General features: G+C 41.3%; 1 protein-coding gene across 1 annotated transcript in view; it reads right to left on the bottom strand.

The window, feature by feature from the left end:
- LOC120933438 (venom factor-like) overlaps nt 1-16,366 on the bottom strand; it is a 153,653-nt gene that overhangs the window by 76,461 nt on the left and 60,826 nt on the right. Inside the window, exons 14-17 of the mRNA XM_040346655.1 lie at nt 16,118-16,279; nt 10,280-10,409; nt 4,731-4,805; nt 1,767-1,958 (exon numbers count right to left, since the gene is read on the bottom strand). Of these exons, the coding sequence (XP_040202589.1) occupies nt 1,767-1,958; nt 4,731-4,805; nt 10,280-10,409; nt 16,118-16,279 (559 nt within the window). The remainder of the gene's footprint in view (nt 1-1,766; nt 1,959-4,730; nt 4,806-10,279; nt 10,410-16,117; nt 16,280-16,366) is intronic.

The raw sequence follows: 16,366 nt of genomic DNA, 5'->3' as shown, positions 1-16,366 counted from the left end.
GAAAGGCTGACATAGTTAATATCAGTTGATTGTATTTTTACTGATCATAGCAGTATTGATATTATGTGTACCCAGAGAAGCCACCTATTAGGCCGCGTACCCACGGTCAGTCCATCCGATGAGAACGGTCCGAAGGACCGTTCTCATCGGTTAACCGATGAAGCTGATTGATGGTTGATGGTCTGATGTGCCTACACACAGTTAAAAAACCGATTGAGTCCAACGCGGTGAGGTAAAACACAACAACGTGCTGATAAAAATGAAGTTCAATGCTTCCAAGCATGCGTCGACTTGATTCTGAGCATGCACGGGTTTTGAACCGATGCTTTGGCATACTAACCGTCGGTTTTGACCGATTGGTAAGGCCGCGTACACACGGTCGATCTATCCAATGAGAATGGTCCGACGGACCGTTTTCATCGGTTCACCGCTGAAGCAGACCGATGGTCTGATGTGCGTACACACCATCAGTTCAAAACCTGATCGGGTCAGAACTCGGTGACGTAAAACACATGACGTGCTGAAAAAAACAAAGTTCAATGCTTCCAAGCATGCATCGACTTGATTCTGAGCATGCGCGGGTTTTGAACCGATGCTTTTGTGTACTAACCATCAGTTTTGACTGATGGTCAGCCGTCCATCGGTTCGATTTTAAAGCAAGTTCTATCATTTTTGTCTGAAGGACAACAGACCGATGGGCCGTACACAAGGTCGGTTTGGACCGATGAAACTGGATTTCAGGCCGTTTTCATCGGTTTGGACCGACCGTGTGTACGCGGCCTTAGGCGTCCATCGGTTCAATTTTAAAGCAAGTTCTAAATTTTTTGACCGAAGGATAACGGACCGATGGGGCCCACACACGATCGGTTTGGTCCAATGAAACTGAACTTCAGTCCGTTTTCATCGGTTTTGTCCGATCGCGTGTACAGGGCCTAACTCTGTCAGCTATAGTACCTAATGGCAAATCCAGCCTTCAAGAAAGAGAAGCCAGGATGTCCAGTTCAGGTCATGGCTGTTACAAACAGGACCAGAGATATCTGGTAAGAAAGCAGCCATTCTCAACCAAAATTCTGTGGAACCATAGCATTTCTCTAAAGGTTGCCAGGGGTTCCTTTTCTGTTGCTGATTGCCCTTCCATCTGATGGTGCCTGCATAGTTCCAGGGCCAATGCTATGTGGTAAAACCAACAGCATGATCCAATCATCTTTTTAACTGTCCGTAAGGGTGGCATTTTGACCACCACTGTAAAAATTGCATTCTTCCTACTGACTCCCAATGTAAGGGGCATTTTCACCACTGACTCCAGATAAATTGTTTTAGCAGGAGATCACCAACACCTGAAATTTATTTCAAGAAAATGAAAACGCAAAATCAGTTAAAAATGATAACATACAGCAATACAATAAAAAAAAAAGACTTTAATTGGGCTTCTTTTTAATTGTTCTGTGGATGAATGTCACACACATTCATACAGGCTGGTTGAATTTTCTCCAAATTATTTGTAATAGATTTATTCCGATGATTGCCTGCTCCACCCAGAGGCCAAAATGTGGAACAGTTTTCTGGATTACTCCAATGACAAATTATACCGCATTTTGGCAGCTAGGTGGAGCTGATGATCATAGGCTCTGATCAATAACAGAAAATATGGGGAAATTTGTTCCAGCCTGCACAAATGTGTGTGATATTCATCCAACAAATGTTTTATAAACAGAGCCTATGGCAATAGAAGTTAGTGTTTATTTCTCTGTATACTGTGATCTTACTTCTTTCGAGATCGTTTTTTACATTCTCGGATTCCCTTATCTTCTCGATGTGCCTACAGCAGTCCAGGAAGGCGTTAATGCACTTTTGTCCATCTACAATATTTCTAGAACGCCGCTCACAGCTTATCTTCATGGGTAAGGTTCTCATGCCATCATCACAGCACGTCTTCTCAAGACCTTCATAGTCCAATGCTGCAAAAATAGACAGGAAAAAGATGTTACAGCAACCATTTTAATATCTCCTGTGTTAATTGATCCGAACTTTGTTAATGGTTTGAACAAAAAACAGCCAGAACATATTCTAAGAGCCTAAATTTCGACTTAGCCTCTGATCGCCAATTAACCCCCCTTCATTGTCCCTGAAGAACCCCCCAAGCAGCAGGTTTTGCTTTTTTTCATACTGACCTTTTTCGTCTTTGCCTGTTGTCTGGGTTTTTTCTCAGTTTAGGCCGATATATATTCTTCTACTTTTTTTTTTTTTAAATCGCAATAAGCGATTGGTTAGATTGGTTTGTGCAAAAGTTATTGGCCCGGATTCTCAAAGGAGTTACGCCGGCGTATCTCCAGATACGCTGTCGTAAATCTGAGTGCGGCCCATCGCAACTCGGCGCCTGATTCATAGAATCAGATACGCCTCACAGTTGCCTAGATACGAGCGGTGTAAGTCTCCTACGCCGTCGTATCTTAGGGTGCATATTTACGCTGGCCGCTAGGTGGCGCTTCCATATATTTCCGCATCGAATATGCTAATTAGCTAGATACGCCGATTCACGAACGTACGTGCGCCCGGCGTATCAAGATACGTCGTTTACGTCAGACATACGCCGGCGTAAAGTTACCCCTCATAAAGCAGGGGTAAGTCATATTAGGTATAGACGTCAGAAACGTACGAACAGTGTCGTATTTTACTTCGTTTTCGTAAGTCGTCCGTGAATGGGGCTGGACGTAAGTTACGTTCACGTCGACTAGGCATTGAGCGGCCGTAAATTAATTTGAAAATTCGATGTGATACTGAGCATGTGCGTGCATGCGCCATTCGAAAAAGCGTCATTTACGTGGGGTCATGATTAGTTTACATAAAACACGCCCCCCTGTTCCTCATTTGATTTAGGTGCGCTTACGCCGGCACATTTACGCTACGCCGACGTAACTTTGGACGCAAGTGCTTTGTGAATACAGCACTTGCCTCTCTAAGTTGCGGCGGCGTAGCGCAACTACGATACGCTACGCCCGCTTACATTTACGCCGCCCTACGAGAATCTGGGCCAGAATGTCTACAAAATAGGGAATAGTTTTATGGCATTTTTATTAGAAATTTTTATTTTTATTAGTAATGACGGCGATCAGCGATTTTTACCGTGACTGCAACATTATGGCGGACACATCGTACACTTTTGACACTATTTTGGGACCATTTTCATTTATACAGCGATCAGTGCTATAAAAATGCACTGATTACTGTGTAAATTACACTGGCAGGGAAGGGGTTAAACACTAGGGGGCGATGAAGAGGTTAAGTGTGTCCTAGGGAGTGATTCTAACTGTGGGGGGCTATATATTTGTAACTCTGCTCAGCTAGTTTTGTGCTTCAGGTACCCCTGTGAAAAACAATAGCCAGGTCTCTAACCTCCAGGCATAAAGTCAAGGACCAGCCGCTAGCCTGCTGATTTTACAATAAATAACCAGAAAAACCCTAATGAGATTGTTAATGTAATTTTCTGTTTTGTAAGCAGGTTCACCATTACACTGTATGTGTACCAAAAATAAGGTTGGGGTGCTCCAAGGGGAGGGCAAAAACAGGGTTGACTATCCCGATCCTGTGCTAATAGGCTTTTAGATCTGCTTTTCTCTCTATACAAGTCAGTGGGAAACAGCTCTAAGAAGCTTGGGGCCAGATTCACGTAGATGAGCGGCGGCGTAACGTATCGTAGATACGTTACACCGCCGCAATTTTTCATCGCAAGTGCCTGATTCACCAAGCACTTGCGATGAAAACCTACGCCGGCGGCCTCCAGCGCAAGGCGGGCCAATTTAAATGGGCGTGTGCCATTTAAATTAGGCGCGCTCCCGCGCCGGACCTACCGCGCATGCTCCGTTTCCGAACTCCCGCCGTGCTTTGCGCGCCGTGACGTAATTTTTTCGAACAGCCACGCGCGTAGCGTAATTCCGTATTCCCGGACGGCTTACGCAAACGACTTTATTTTTAAAATTTCGACGCGGGAACGACGGCCATACTTTATACAACAATACAATTGCTGTGTAAAGTTAAGGCACCAAAAAAAAACGACTAACTTTGCGACGGGAAACTAGACTAGCGGAGACGTAGCGAACGCGAAAAACCGTCGGGAATCGCCGTAACTCCTAATTTGCATACCCGACGCTGGTTTACGACGCAAACTCCCCCCATCGACGGCCGAGGTATTCCATCTTAAGATCCGACAGTGTAAAACAATTACACCTGTCAGATCTTATGGCTATCTATGCGTAACTGATTCTATGAATCAGTCGCATAGATAGAACAACAGATACGACGGCGTATCAGGAGATACGACGGCGTATCAGGAGATACGCCGTCGTATCTGCTCTGTGAATCTGGCCCACAGTGCCTGGAAGGAGGAAACTGAAAGTGCACCTGGCAATGACCTCTAAATGATACCAGATGTTTCTCTGACTTCAAATTGAATGCACCTGAAAGCAACTTGAATTTCCCGGTCAACACAATCCCTAATACAGAACTAAAAGGGTCACCTCAACAGCCAAACATCCCTTATTGGTGGGCCCAATCTGAAGTTTCAATCAAACAAAGGTAGCTGCAAAGCACAGACCCTCTGCTGTGCCATTTAGCTAACTCATAGTGCTTTGGTAATCTTTTGTCATGTTTTTAATTATACAGAACATCAGTTTAAAAATATACAAGCCTTCAAGAAGCAATTAAAATAAACCTAACCGAAAACCAAGTTTTACCTTTAGAGTTTTTTGTTTGAATTAATAATGCTGTGTCACGTCGTCTGCGATTTAATCTTACTTGGCACAAAGGTTCTGTTGAGGAAAAGAAAAATAGGTATAAATGTTTAAATTATACTCCAAAAAAATTGTAGGACACAGGTGTCTCTTTCTAAGAAAGATTCTATATCATATATTGTATCACTCCGCGAATCTCTTTGTTGCCAGTATCCCTGCTAGCTGTAACACTCTGATACAATGGTTGCACAAATGATGGCTAGAGGACCCCTAATTTCTGTCTCCACTCATTTAAATACACGTAGGTAGCTTGTAAATTTAAATTAGCCTAAATTTATGAAGAAATTTGTTTTACTTTTTTTTTTGGATATGTATTATAGCAAAAAAGTAAAACATATTGTTTTGTTTTTTTCAAAATTGTCGCACTTTTTTGTTTATAGAGCAAAAAATAAAAACCACAGAGTTGATCAAATAGGACAAAAAGAAAGCTCTATTTGTGGGTAAAAAATAGAAGCTGGAAATCACTGTAGTAGACACCACTATTCCAGTGATCCCCACTAGCATCTTTGGGTCCCATGCAGAGTGGCTGCCCTGCTGCATTGTGATGTCACCGCCCTGACCCGCTCCTCCAAAGTATTTCCTGAATAGTGCTGTCCCAATCTGCCAACCTCCTGTGTTCACTATGCAGCAGGGCAGCCCATCAGTAGTGTTGAGCAGAATATGCCATATTCGATTTCGCGATATATCTCGAATATATATTCGAATATTCGAGATATATTCGCTAAATTCGAATATTCGTGATATTTTATCGAAATTAAATGATTGCGATTTTTCGCTATTGCGAATGCGAAAATAATTGCGATTTTTTTGATAACTGCGGTAGGAGCACTCTGATTGGCTCAGAATATTCGTGATATTTTATCGAAATATCGCAACATGCGAATGCGATATTTATTGCGCAATTTCGAGAAATGCTGGAGGAGCGCTCTGATTGGCTCAGAATATTCGTGATATTTTATCGAAATATCACAACATGCGAATGCGATATTTACTGCGCAATTTCGACAAATGCTGTAGGAGCACTCTGATTGGCTCAGAATATTCGTGATATTTTACAATACAAAATAATTGCGAATATTCGACAAATGCTGTAGGAGCACTCTGATTGGCTCAGAATATTCGTGATATTTTACAATACAAAATAATTGCGAATATTCGGCAAATGCGGAAGGAGCACTCTGATTGGCTCAGAATATTCTTGATATTTTACAATACAAAATAATTGTGAATATTCGGCAAATGCAGAAGGAGCACTCTGATTGGCTCAGAATATTCTTGATATTTTACAATAGAAAATAAAAAGTGTTTTGCATTGGTGGTGATTCTTTACTCTATCCATCTGTCACAGCCGTTTGTCAATCAAACACCTTGAAGATTGAACACGTTCATGCTGCATGCTTTGGACTTTTTTTCACTTCACTTATCAAAGACATTTTTATGAAAGATTATTTTTCTATTATTGGGACTATATTTCTTTATATATTTGTTTCACTGTGTATTTCACAAGTTATTTGCGCTTGCTTATTTTATAATTTGCCCACATGTCTTGTCACTAGACATATTTTTTATTCTTGTAGAGCGACTCCATTTTCTGTCTTGTATTAAATTATGTTGTATAACATTTTTGAGTTGCTGCTGTATTCTCCCCTTTTTTTAAGGTATGCGCAATTTTTTCCTTCTTACAAAAAAAAATAATATCAAACATACAAATATTCATAACAGAAACATACACAAAGCCCCCCCCCTTTTGCATCAGAGACAATCAGAGTTCTCCTACCACAGTTATCGAAAATTCGCAATCATTTTCGCATTCGCAATAGCGAAAAATCGCAATTTTTTTTTTTCAATTTGGCAACATAAAAGGATCGCCTCAGCTTAGCTACTCGGCCCAGGGTCTCTAATCATACCAGCAATGCTTTTAGACGTCGATAGGATGTGATCTGTTTTAAAAATCAAATTGAAAAAATGCGAATATTCGGAATTTGCGAATATTCACCGCGAAATTCGAAATATAGCGCGATTTCTCGAATATGCTATATTCGAGTCGAATATTCGCAATGCGAATATTCGTGAGCAACACTACCCATCAGCACAGGACCCCAATCCTTGGAGGTCACTGGAATAGCAATGTCTACTACAGTGATTTACAGCTGCCAGAGGTATCCTACAGGTATGGTATAGTAATATTGGTCCAAGCTTGACCAATATAAAAAATTAGGGTTGTTCCGATTCCGATACTAGTATCGGTATCGGGACCGATACCAAGCATTTCCCTGAGTACTTGTACTTGGGGAAAATGCTCCGATACTTTACCGATACCTCACTTTCCCTGTATCCTCCTCCAGTTCCCCCATCTGTTCTGCTCTCTCCCTCCAAGCTCCTGTGTCCCCCCTCCATGCCGCTGCCGTTCTGCTCTCTCCCTCCATGCTCCTGAGTTCCCCCTCCGTGCCGCTGCTGTTCTGCTTTCCCCCCTCTGTGTCCTGTGTCCATTCTTTGTGCCACTGCTCTCCCCCCTCCGTGCCCTGTGTCCATTCTCCATGCCGCTGCTCTCCCCCCTCCGTGCCCTGTGTCCATTCTTTGTGCCGCTGCTCTCCCCCCTCTGTGCCCTGTGTCCATTCTCCGTGCCGCTGCTCTCCCCCTCCATGCCCTGTGTCCATTCTCTGTGCCGCTGCTCTCCCCCCTCTGTGCCCTGTGTCCATTCTCTGTGCCGCTGCTCTCCCCCTCCGTGCCATGTGTCCATTCTCCGTGCCGCTTCTCTCCCCCCTCCGTGCCCTGTGTCCATTCTCTGTGCCGCTGCTCTCCCCCCTCCATGCCCTGTGTCCATTCTCTGTGCCACTGCTCTCCCCCCTCCATGCGCTATGTCCATTCTCCGTGCCGCTGCTCTCCCCCTCCATGCCCTGTGTCCATTCTCTGTGCCGCTGATATCCCCCCTCCATGCTCTGTGTCCATTCTCTGTGCCGTTGCTCTCCCCCCTCCGTGCTCTGTGTCCATTCTCCATGCCGCTGCTCTCCCCCTCTGTCAGGATGGAGAGCGGAGGTAGGAGCTGCTAAATCTGGCTCCTACCTTTTCCGAATGAACAGAGTCAGTGATCACTGACTCTGTTCATTCATATGACTAAAACATCGTAACCTGTGTTTATGATGCTTCAGTTTATGAATGGAGAGGAGCCTCTGTCTCCTGTCCATTCATTTCCAGTGAAGCCGAGAAAGGGACGGCGGAATCTGTTTCCTTAGTCCCTTTCTCTGTCTTAAAGGGGATATGTCAGAGGTCTGTTAAGACCCCTGATATCTCACCAAATTCCCCCAACAGGGCTAAGAAAAAAAATAGCAATAAATAATAAAAATAATTAATTGTAAAAAATAATACATATTAAAATAAAAAACACATTGACAAATCCATCCCCCACCCCCAAGGAAGCATTGTAAAAAACAACAAAAAATTGTGAAACATTAAAATTGAAAAAATGTAAAAAAAATACTTACACATGACATAAAAAAAAAAAGTATCGGTAATTGGTATCAGTCTTAAAAAAGTGGTATCAGGACAACCCTACTTAAAATATGCCATCCCTGAAATTTTTTAATCCTCCTATCTTATACAGCTGACGATGGTGCCATCGTATCCTCTATTTGGATCTGCAGTTGTCATGGTGCTGCACAAGTGATCAACTATGACACCAGCCACTCGAGGGCTTGAAAGATTGGTTGGGAGCTGAAATAAGAACACTGGCAGTTCCAACGGTTATCACCAGGGTATGCATTGATCGTAGCTGTTTTGGGAAACAGTAAATTAGTGGGTTTCATTCCACTTTAAAGTATAACTGCACTTTACACATACAGGGGCAGATCCACAAAGATATTACGCCGGCGTATCTCTTGATACGCCGCGTAATTTCAAATATTGCGCGTCGTATCTTTGTTTTGGTATCCACAAAACAAGATACAACTAGATCCGACAGGCGTACGTCTTAGTACGCCGTCGGATCTAAGCTGCAATTTTTCGGCGGTCGCTAGGTGGCGTTTCCGTTGAATTCCGCGTCGAGTATGCAAATTAGCTAGTTACGGCGATCCATGAACGTACGTCCGGCCGGCGCATTGTTTTTACGGCGTTTGCGGTCGGCTTTTTATGGCGTATAGTTAAAGCTGCTATTCTGAGGTGTACTCAATGTTAATTATGGCCGTCGTTCCCACAGATAATTTTGAAATTTTTACGCCGTTTGCATAAGTCGTTTGCGAATAGGAATTTGCGTAGAATGACGTCTCCGTCGCAAGCATTGGCTGGTTTCGGTTTAATTTCGAGCATGCGCACTGGGATACCCCCATGGACGGTGCATGCGCAGTACAAAAAAACCTTGTTTATGTCGGGTCACGACGTATTTACATAAAACACGCCCCCATTACTTCCATCTGAATTCCGTGTCCTTACGCCGCCAGAGATACACTACGCCGCTGTAACTTACGGCGCAAATTCTTTCAGGATTCGAAAAAAAATATATAAGTTACGGCGGTGTAGCGTATCTTAGATACGCTGCGCCCGGCGCAAAGGTACGTGGATCTGCCCCACAGTGTATTGCAGGAAAACCAACTGTGTGTATGTTCCATCACACTTTTTCTGTCAGTTTTCCTGCCAGGAAAAGATTGAGAACAGGATCTCAATTTTCATGACAGCAAAAAATCCTATCACGAATCGTGTTCGTCTGTATGCAACGTTCGACGTGCAATGTGTTGTACGTCACCGCATTCTTGACGGTCGGAATTTCAGCCAAGATTTGAGTGACCGTGTGTATGCAAGACAATTTTGAGCCGTTTTCCTGCTGAAAAGAAATACGCGGTTTTCCTGTCGGAAAAACTGATCTTGTGTACAAGACATTCAAGTCAGAAGGCTTTAGACAGTGTTATTTCGACAAGTAATTCTCCTTAGTTTAGGTAACCTATTACATAGAGTTTTTGCTCAGAAGTGGCTGGGAATCGCATAAACTTTACTCTCTTGATTAACACTGAATATTTTCAATCCTTATGCTGCTAACATTAATAAATAGATAGGAAATTAGCTAATATTTACTTGTTTTAAACTTTTTTTTTTAACATGTCTTCAGTTACTTTCTGTTTTCCATGCATAGGCAAATTATGTAATTCATCCTATGAGTCTTTAGAAGAGGAGGAGGAGCTTACCCAGCTAAGGACACCCTCCTACCTGAACGCCTGAGCTAAGGGCAGATAGATTCCAGGAAGTAAATGCTACATGAAACATCTGCCCTTATTCAAGTTGGCCACAACCAGAAATGCTAGGTGGGTGATTTCTTAGCAAAATAAAGCATGGAGACATGGATGGATGGAGGATTTTGCTTTGCATATTAAAAAATACGTTTTTGGTTAAAAAACGTTTTTGGTTTAGTGCTCAGATGCAGTGAAGTTCCACTTTAAGCTACTAGCTTGTATCAGAGCAAGGGTATGTTGCAGTTTGAAAATAATCAAATGATGCATTATCTTTACCTGATCTCTGAGAGGTGGAACCATGGAAACTGTTGCCTAATGCCAATCCGGCATCATAAAAAACTCCTAAAGCATCGGCACCACCTCCTGCAGTGCAGCCAGTATCATATTTCTCCACTGAATCCCATACCTAAAACAGAAGAGACAAAATGTGTTTTTATCAACATCAGGGTGTGCATTAACAAAATCAAAATCATTATCAACAAGTCTGTCACTATTGCTCTGAATATTTTATCATTAGTATGGTTTCCATCATCATCATTATCATCAATAGTTTTCTCATTCTTAAAGCTATAGTTTTTGCCATTATTATCATCACAATGTTTTTCATCACCATTGACAGTCTGTGTAACCATCGTTATCATCAGTAGCATTAACATCCACATCCTCATCATCATACTCCCCTAACCACCCTTGGTAGCCTTTTTATAAGGACCATCATCAGAATTTCATTAAACCCATCGTTATCGAATTCTCCACCCTAAACAGGGAGGTAGGAAAGATCTGTGTATTTTTGTCTATAAATGAATATGATGCTCTGTTTGTTAAAGTTGGTAAGCCAAAAGAAAACAAAACAAATGACTGAAGTTGGAGGATTGAATACCCTGAAAAAAAGACATATGGGGCCAGATTCACATAGAACTGCAGCGACGTAACATATCGTAGATATGATACACCACCGCAAGTTTTCATCGCAAGTGCCTGATTCACCAAGCACTTGCATGAAAACTTACGCCGGCGGCCTCCGGCGTAATTTAAAGGGGCATGTGCCATTTAAATTAGGCGCGCTCCCGCGCCGGACCTACTGCGCATGCTCCGTTTTGAAATTCCCGCCGTGCTTTGCGCAAAGTGACGTCATTTTTTCGAACGGCGACGTGTGTAGCGTACTTTCGTATTCCCGGACGTCTTACGCAAGATTTTTTTTTTTAATTTAGACGCGGGAACGACAGCCATACTTTATACAGCACATACGTGGGCTGTGTAAAGTTAGGGCAGGTAAAACGACGACTAAAATTGCGACGGAAAACTAGACTAGCGACGGCGTACCGACCGCGAAAAACCGTTGTGGATCGCCGTAACTGCTAATTTGCATACCCGACGCTGGAATACGACGCAAACTCCACCCAGCGGCGGCCACGGTATTGCATCCTAAGATCCGACAGTGTAAAACAATTACACCTGTCGGATCTAAGGGCTATCTATGCGTAACTGATTCTATGAATCAGTCGCATAGATACTCTGAGAGATACGACGGAGTATCTGAGATACTCTGTCGTATCTCTGCTGTGAATCTGGCCCATGGTGCCTAAGGGAATTGGAAAGGTACGCTGTGGAGAGTTTTTTTTACAGTAAACTCACCTATCACTTGATTCAAACATAAGAATGTACTCACAGGCTATCCTAACCTGGTATTATGGGGATTCCCCAAATAAAAAGGGCAAAGGGAGTTGCTATTGGCATAGGGAAAAATATAAGCTTTGTGTTGGAAGACAGAGGAGTAGACCCAGACGGCCGTATTTTGTTCCTGAAAAGGACCCTACAGGGAATTAGGTACACATTAGCAAATGTGTATTGTCCTAATAAGCACCCTAGCGGAGTTTAAACCAGGAAAGCTGATTGTGGCAGGGGACTTTTCAATGGACCACGATCTCGACAGTACATCTGGTGCACTGATGAGAGAGAGTAAACAACTGAAATTGATTAAAAAAATGCATACCCAGCAGTTGCTAGATATATGGCAAATAGTTCATCCAAGTAAGAAAGATTTCACATTTCATTCATCGGTGCATGACACGTACACAAGACTGGATTATATTTTGGTTGATAATGCAATTTTAGAGTATGTGGTAGAAACGTCAATAGAAATAACAACAATTTCAGACCATGCCCCGGTAACCGTAAAAATTAGATTTAAGGATAAGGAAAACAGGAAAGGAACATGGAAGTTAAATGATGACCTTGTAGAGGATGAAGAAGTGGGTAAAAATCTAATAACTGAAATTGAAAAAAAATTCAGCATAAATGACACACCAGATGTCACAATGGCCACAATCTGAGAAGCCCATAAGGCATATATAAGAGGAAAATGTATCTCAATAGGAGTAGGGGAAAAAAAAGAAAGGGAAACAAACATGAAGCGGATAATAAGGGAACTATACGAACTGGAACAGCAGCACAAAACACAATTAGATAGGGAAACACATCAGAGAGTGGTAATAAAAAGAGCTCAACTAAGGGAACTGCTGGAGGAAGAAACTAGAAAAGTTTTTAGTAATGTGGCAAAGGAAAGATATAGATGGGGAAATAAGCCCGGAAGATACCTAGCAAAGATTTCAAAAGAAAAAAAAAACGTCAAATTATATAGAAAAGATAAAAAATGAAAAAGGTGAATTGAATTACAAAACGACTGATATTGCAAGGATTTTTGAGAAATATTACAGCTCGTTATATGCAATTAGGAATAAAGAAACACTACAGGAGGGACAATATAGGAAACTTAAAATACAACAATACTTAGCAGAAGTGAATTTACCAAAAATAACAGCAGAGAATATAGAATTCCTAGAGAGGCCAATAATAGAAGAATAAATTAACAACGCCCTAAAAAAATATCAGGGGGGGAAAACCCAGGGCCGGACGGCTTCACGATAAAATATTATAAAAAATTTAGTACCAGCACTTTGCACCTATTTTAATAAAATAGGGGAAAATTTGGAAATCAGAAAATTATCTCTCTTAGCCGACATCACAATTATACCCAATTTATCGTCCTATTGCGTTATTAAACCCAGATGTAAAATTATATTCAAAAGTTTTAGCGGCAAGGTTAAAGAATTTGATGCCAGATTTAACAAATGTGGATCAAGTACGCTTTGTCCCAGGAAGGGAGGGTAGGGATAATAGCATAAGAACAATGCTACTAATGTGTAGGACACAGAAGAATCATTTCCCAGTCTTGCTGGGAAAGAGTAGACTGGGGGTATATGATGGAGACAATACGTAGCATAGGAAAGGGCCCAAAATGTATACGATGGATCAAAAACTTATATAAACATCCGATGGCCAGGGTGAAGGTGAATGGAAGTATGTCGTCTGCCGTTGAGATGTTCGATGGACCAAGACAAGGTTGCCAGCTCTCACCATACCTGTATGTAATAGCATTAGAGCCATTGTTGGAAAAAATAAGGAAAAATGTTGATATAGGAGGGGTTAGAGTGGGAGAAGAACACATGGTCGCTGCCTATGCGGACGACATGCTTCTATACATTACCAAGCCAAGGTTGTCATTGCCAAATGTGATAAAATAAATAAAATACTATGGTGAGGTTACGAACTTTAAGATAAATCCTACAAAAACTGTAATACTAAATTTAGGAACAGAGAAGAAAGAGGCTATAGCGTTACAACAGGAATTTCCATTTTCCTAGGACACAGAAGCACTGACTTATTTGGGAATTAAATTAACCCCTACTCTGGAAAAAATATCTGGTGCCAACTACATTCCATTACTGAATGAAGTGAAAATAGATATAAAAAACCTATCGAGGAGACCTATCTCTTGGACAGGAAGGATACATTTATTAAAAATGGTGATTCTACCAAAAATGTTATATAAATTCCAAATGCTCCCGATATAGATACCTCAATGTTTTTTTAAGGTTATGGCAGAATATAAAATGCCAGAGTAAGTAATGTGCTCCTGTCTAGAAAATTATAAAATAAAGGTGGGTTGGCGGTCCCCAATATCAAAAGATATTACACTGTAGTAATAATGGCAAGGCTATTGGAATGGACAAATATAAATACAAATAATAGATGGGTAAAAATGGAAAACACATTGTACACAACACTATTAGGGAAAGGTATTTGGATTCCATCGAAATATAGAGTGCACAGTTCTGAAACACATGATTTAACAAACATTGTATTTAAAGTATGGGATAAAATATATAGATGGGAAAAATGGGAATATAATTCCCCATTAATCGCGTTGGCAGGAACAAGTTTTTTTACTCCAGGTAATGGGACACGGATGGGAAGGTATATATGGGAAGCACAACTAAAAGACATAACGACCCAAGGAAAAATAAGGACAAGAGCAGAATTAATCACAATGCACGGGTGGCAGTCGGTAAGCGAATGGGAGGAGAAGACACTGAACCCAATCAAAAAGCTTTGCAATATCAAAACGCCTATAAAACATGGAATTTCTCAAATGTACGATATATTAACAGATTTAGAGAGAAGCGGGGCCCTACCCTTATAGGAAAATGGGAACAAGACCTTGCAATAAAGCTAGATGAAAGACAAATGATAGGAGCAGTACATGACTATGCATCGGATATTACCTCGATAGAAGCTAACTATAGGTGTTTGGCAAGGTGGCACCTGACCCTGGAGAGAATCAATCAATTTCAGCCAAACAGGTCTCCCCAGTGTTGGAGGGAGTGTGGACAAAGGGGAACAACAATACACATTTGGTGGGAGTGCCCAAAAATAAAGGAGTATTGGCATAGTATCCTAGATTACATCGAGGAAATAACCGGGGAAAGGATCCCTCGAAACGCTTGGAACGTGTTGTTTCACGAGATAAAAAAAACAAAAAACAATATAAAGAAACATTGGTCCCTCCTCTGCTCAATGCTACAAAGGCCCTGATCCCAAAAGAATGGCTTCAAGTAGAGAAGCCATCTATAAAACATTGATACAGAGAGTGGATTATACATGTGAGATGGAGTACTTGTGCAGTAGGGAGCAGGGAATGGAGGAAAGACACAGAGTAATTTGAAAGAAATGGAGTGAGTTTAAGCAAACAGAGAAATATGCAGTAGGCATGTCAGAATCGGATGGGCCCGAGATAAGTTAAGATGACGAAAATAGCAGATCTGGGGGGGGGGGGGTTGAAGTTTGGTTAGGTTTAACAAATATAGGATGTTTATAAGATTTTTAAATGTAAACAAATGTTGTATTGTATGCTGAAATATTTCCTAAATAAAATAAAGTTCAAATCAAGAAAAAAAAGAAAACCTGTTGGTGCCCCCGTTAACATTTACTGTTATCTTCGAAAGTGAAAGTAAAAGAAAATGTTTTGGATTGACATCAGAAGACTAATAGAGGGAAGTCTTTCAATGGGACACCAATTCTCAGGTGACACCCAGGATTCCGTCACTTAGGAGGTATTTCCTCTCACTTCCTGTTTTGACTATAGAAAAGGAAGTTAAGGGAAATTTCCTCAATGGGGGTTATAATCCTCCCTTACTCTATCCAAAATGGAAAACAATGTATTGCCTTTAGAAATACAGTACTTTAACCTCATTACCAGCTGTTCATCGACCTTCATATTTATAATCTTCTGCATCATCACCACCAGCCATCAAACACTCCATCAGCCTTACCAGCAGCATCACTGTCTTCATTATCATCATTGTACCTATCAAACTTCTTATCATCCCTACCATCATTATCACGCTCATCCTCATCACTGCCCCATCAAACCCTTCATTAGAACCATCAATCAGTGAGCCATGTATTTTGGCTGCCTTTCCCTAGAAAATACACTAGCCCCAAAGTCTTTATTGGCGTCATCACTAGTTTCAAAATAAACCATAATTTGTCTTCGACAATTTTCTCTTCCTTATCATCACCCTTAATAATTGATATCAGCGTCATTACATCTACCACCAGCAATTTGATTCCTTATCATCATCATAACCACCATTATAGTTGGATAAAGATCTCAGATCTCAATTATAATCCTCACAATAATCCTCACAATCTCTAAATTATATTTTGTTTATCATAACAAATGCATTTGCCTACTAACATTAATCAGCTTACCTTGGTCTGGGATATCTTATATTTGCTATTTAACACGTAAACTCCTTTATCCACGGCTACCAGGCCCACACTGGCCTTGTGGTCAGCTTTCAGTCTAAGTTTCATAGAACCTCCAGGATGTTGAATTGCATTGTCCCGATCCCTTTCGCCCGAAATTGTCAGCTGTTAGACAGACCAAGTTTTATTCGTATTGCAATAAATTTAACAAAAGCACCCTGTTATCACACAATCAATAATAAGTTAAAATAG

The sequence above is a fragment of the Rana temporaria genome, chromosome 3, assembly GCF_905171775.1.
Source record: "Rana temporaria chromosome 3, aRanTem1.1, whole genome shotgun sequence".
Classification (NCBI taxonomy): domain Eukaryota; kingdom Metazoa; phylum Chordata; class Amphibia; order Anura; family Ranidae; genus Rana; species Rana temporaria.
This window is presented reverse-complemented; position numbering and strand designations above follow the sequence as displayed.